General features: G+C 36.1%; 1 protein-coding gene across 1 annotated transcript in view; it reads left to right on the top strand.

Moving 5' to 3' along the window:
• LOC107738190 (protein FAM163A-like) overlaps positions 1-2,258 on the top strand; it is a 25,989-nt gene extending 23,731 nt beyond the window's left edge. The window contains exon 4 of the mRNA XM_016549919.1: positions 715-2,258. Within this exon, the coding sequence (XP_016405405.1) occupies positions 715-1,074 (360 nt within the window). The 3' untranslated portion in view covers positions 1,075-2,258. The remainder of the gene's footprint in view (positions 1-714) is intronic.
• Positions 2,259-5,044: the final 2,786 nt, after the last annotated feature.

Here is a 5,044-nt window from a genome sequence, read left to right as displayed (position 1 = left end):
ATTTCAAATACATTTATTTCATACTAAGTATAGTTCAAATCTATTAACATATTTACGGACATATCGTTTGAGACTTACAGATATAAAAATTATAATTAAACTTTATTTGGAGTACTACTTGTGCACAATGCACATTTCTTAATATTAAGTCTAAAATGTGTTTTAATGTCACTGTTGATGAGGATTGTATGATCTTTGAATAATATCGGTATTTAAATGCAAGAGATTTAAAGTGTACTGAAGTATACTTGCAATAGTTCCACTTTAGCACAATCAAATGTACTTAAGTATACCTTTAGTTGGACTTCAGCACTACTTCCGCATAATTAAAGTGCATTAAGTACAAAATTAGTTGCAGACATTAAGTATACCAGTTCAGTATACTAAAAATACAATTGCAGGGTATTTTTATTAAGCACATACATTTTTAAATGTATTTGTCATATACTTAGCATGAAATAAATGTATTTCAAATACATTTTAGTAGCCTATATTTATTTTTCACTAAGCTCAGTTTAGCCTTAGCTACTTGTTGACCTAAAAATGACCTCATGACTGACCAGCTCTATTATTTAAATAACTAAAATCCATTGCAGAATCATTCCGTGCTCAAAAAAGTTCTGCGTGTTACTCAACAATTTGAGGAAGATCTGCGTTGAAGGCCCAGTGTCTAATCTAGTTTCCTCTGTATATCAAACCGTCCCTCCATCCTAGTATTACTGCTGTAAGAGGAATGAGTCAGAAGGGGAGGCGGGCTCGGTCGGAGATTCTCAGCCACAGTTCGCCTGCAACGCATGCAGCGCTCCGGGAGTGGACGGGGCGGCCGTCACACCTCTCTCGCTGCCCTATGACCCCGCTCCGCCTCACAGCTACTGCCCGACTTGCTCACCCTACTACCTCCGTGGCACGGATGAGATGCGGAACGGCGGCGAACGCCTGTCCTACATGCCCACTCACTACGAGAACCATGGTGCCACTGCCCTTGGTCTGGCCGCCATGTACGGCCCCGTGCTGAGCCATCGCAGTACGCTGGACTTTTACACCAATACACGAGCCATCAGCACTGACGTCTGACCCTCACAGACCCGGAGATGGACCCAGGGACAGAGCCGCTCTGTGGACCAGAGCAACTGGGGCAGTTACATCTCCCCGCTCCAAGAGTTAAAAAGACCTACGGGATACCATGTTATTCTTCCACACGGGTCTAAGGCCATCTTTAGTCTTCCATTGTCTTTTGTTTTACCTGCTGTTTACCTCTTCTTATTGCACATCCCTTCCTTTTGTGATTTGAGGGCCGTGTGTTATGACATGAAGTGTTTTTGGCCTTTTTAATGTAAGTTTTAAAGGTTAAATGCAAATAGGGTGTTTTATTTATCTGGAAAAGTCAGATAAAGCATATATTATAGTCAGAAAATCAAGTATTTTGTTGTTTATCGTGACATAAAAGGCAAACATTCCACACAAATTTTTAATAGCTTTAAAAAAAAGTATATTTGTTGAAAAGAGCATGACATTCAGCTTTATCTTAATATCCCCGATATACTGAATCTTTGTCTTTGAAAAACGTATTTTAGGATGAGGAATTAACCAAAATGTGATTGTCTTCATGTGTGTTGAACTGTTGGGAAAATGTTAAATGAATAACTGATGATGATTATATTGGTCAGTTTATATTTGAATATGTGTCACAATAACTAAAATTCACAATGGCACAGAGTGTTGACAGTTGTTGAGTTATCATAATACTGAGGTTGAATTTGAATTGTTAATTCTCACTTTTTTTTGTCCATATCCACTACAATACTACAGTTAAGAGCTTTTTAAAGTAGCATTGCAGAAATCTCCGATGGCATATAATTTTCAAATTTATATGCAGCATTTTCAAAAAATCTTCTGAGGCACTGAGAGGAAATGACTGGAAAATATTGAAAACATTTCATTATCTTGTCCCTGTTTGTATGATATTATGGCAGTGGAAATGATACTTATATGAACGATAGTTTCCTTGTCTTTGCAAATGTGTTTATGTAAATTATTATATTTTCTCACATACTTGTTTCAGTAGCCATTGGTTTATGAATTGTGCATTCCGATGTCTGTGTTCACTCTCTCTGAAGCACTCTTTGTTTGTAACTGGATCACATTACAAATCACAGGATGGCACAGGATATTTTACATGTGAATACTTTTTGGCAAAAATAGGGAAAAAAATGTAAGTATATCAGTCTATGGTTTAAAATGCTGAGGGGAAAAAAAGAGTAGCCTATTGTCCACATGTTTCACAGAATGCTTTTGAATATAAATGAAGCATTTATAAATGCCTGTAGACTTTTATAAAATTGGTCAATTGTGATCCGAGTAATAAAAGCCATTTCACATCTATACAAATACATGTACATAAAGATCAAATTATTTCAATTATTGAAATGTTTCCTGTCAAGTCTATATCTATCTGTATCTAAAAGCTGACTGGCAATGCTATATTCTTCGATATTCCTATTCATGGAGCTGCTTTGGCACTTAGTGGATTAAGTAAAACCATAAAAAACTGGTTGTCAAACATTTTTAAAAACGACTGAACATTTTCACTTTTGCTCCCCAGTTCACTGAACACATGTTGACATTTTGTGACAACGTGCCCCAATAGCACATCATATATAGGGTAAGTTTAAGTAAGCAAAAGTTAAATAAGTACATAGTTGACTGAATGCCAGTGTGCCTTTTTGTGTTCACTTATTTACTCAACAGCTAGCAAAATATGATGATAGTGTTATTCTAGCTTAGACAGAATCAACAGCAAAAACATTTAAAGGGGTTTTGAAGCAAGTATCTGAAATCAACATTTATTAACACTAAAAATTTGGGGTCAGTAAGTTTATTTATTTTTTGTTATTATAATTTTTTTTATTATTATTAATTTATGCTTATGAAGTCTTTTTCACCAAGGCTGCAATTATTTGAAAAAAAAAAAGTAATTTTGTAAAATATTATTACTATTTTTTATTTAATTTTTTTTTATTTAAAATAATTTATACTTGTGATGGCAAAGCTGGATTTTCAACAGCCATAACCGTGATAGTTTTTTTTTTCTGGATGTTTTTGATCAATAGAAACTTCAAAAGAACAGCACTTATTTGAAATAGATTTTTCCAAACAATGTAAATGTTTACTCTCTGTTTTGATCAATTTGATGTATGCTTGCTTAATAAAACTATTAATTTCTTCAAAAGAATCTTACTGACCCCAAACTTCTGAATGGTATAGTGTACAGAACCACTGCTTGAGAAAACACATTTTATGTAATTTTGACAAAATCTTTTTTCTATTTGTAGCCTGTTCTTTCACTTTTGCATCTTAAAGCGCTGAAGACATTTAGCATTTGGGAGTGCCAAGCAGGGCTGGGACTGCATTCTCTCTGTGTATTGTGTTAAACTACTTGAAGGACCAGTTTAAGATCTTGTTAAACAAATAGCTGTTTCATGCATCTCATTTGCATTGCAGTTCAGCAAATGTAAAGAATTTCACTCTCAGCATGATGAAGCTTTCCACTGAGTTTTCAGCCATAATAAGCAGCACACTTAACAAACGAATGAGAGAGTCACCCCCCACCTGGAGAGAGTTGTGCGCTTGTTTGCTTCACAGGATCATGATGAAACCTGAAGACTGAGAGGTGGCACCTCCTCCAATACAAGAACCTTTGAACACCGTTACACTTTGCTGTTTGTCTTTATTGCTCTCTTCTCCTCCCTTCTTTCAATTACTAATAACATCCTCCCCCACTTTTGTTCCCTTCTCTTTTTCCTTTATTAGCTTGGCATTGTTCAGGCTGATGACCACAACAGATTATCTCTGTATAACAGACAAAGAAACACATAGTTTTACAAGAAAATCTAGTGCTTTTTAACCAGTTTTGATGAATAATATCTGCATTATGCCTCCCTGAAGCTGCAGTGAGATGATAAAAACAGTCCACAGCCTCCATCAATCCTGCTGAACATACAGCGGCCAGATATAAGCAGCTTAAGGAATGGAGGAATGTACTGGCACCTGCTTGTCCCAGGAAAACCACTGTGTTTTTGTGTAAGAGGCGACCTACAGGATTACAGCAAGAATTTAAATTTCACAGTCTTTAGCCCTGAGCTTGAACACGCAGGCAGGCTAGCAAAGTCTAAACAGTGACGCTAAAAGTTCTTCTGAAAAATATATCTGTTCCAGGTCCTACTTGTGTTGGATTAATCGTTTTAATAATATTGAACTGAGTTCTGCTTCAGCAATGAGGAAATTGTGTGTGGAAATAATTAGTATTGGCTGCTGGATTGTGGAATAATATTGTAAGGAAGTTAAATAGGAGCAGTTGGAAGAGTTTTGGTACCTGCTTGTTAGGTAAGTGAAGATCCAGAGGATAGAGGTGGACTGAAATGAATCCCCTCCCATAGTTTTACGTTGGGGTAGGGCTTGCGCTGGGACAGACAGATATAGACTGCTGCCTGTCAAACCTGTTGTCATTTCTCCAGACAAGTTTAGCTGCCTACTTTGTACTTTGTAGAGATCGCTTGCGTTCTACTCACCTGCCAAAATGATGGAAGAAGTGTCTATTGCTGTGGCCTATGATGCCCATATGATTGACCAGATGTCAGAGGAGGAGATCCTGGCTAGTCTAGTAGCGGAGACTCTACCAAATCAAGTGGTAAGTTCAGCAGCCTTTGACCTCATGTTTGTCACGTTGATTCAAACCTGGCATGCTGGAATTTTTAAGGCGTAGCACGATAGCATGTTTTGATTCAAATCTCTTTACAGCAATGTTGAAATACGGTATTAATGCATTTGCAATCATTTACTTTTTGCGATCGTATACTCCTTGGTGCTTATAAGAACGTATATATTATATATAATATTATAATAAATACATGATGTACAAAAGAAATTATTTTTAGAATGTTTTAGCATTTTATCATGAATTTATTAATTTACATAATTTACATATATAATTGTATTAATATATATATATATATATACAGTGGGTACGGAAAGTATTCAGACCCCC

Source organism: Sinocyclocheilus rhinocerous, unplaced genomic scaffold (genome assembly GCF_001515625.1).
Source record: "Sinocyclocheilus rhinocerous isolate Xijiao unplaced genomic scaffold, SAMN03320098_v1.1 scaffold254, whole genome shotgun sequence".
NCBI classification, from domain to species: Eukaryota; Metazoa; Chordata; class Actinopteri; order Cypriniformes; family Cyprinidae; genus Sinocyclocheilus; species Sinocyclocheilus rhinocerous.
Note: the sequence above shows the minus strand (reverse complement) of the source record. Positions and strands in the feature narration are given on the sequence as shown.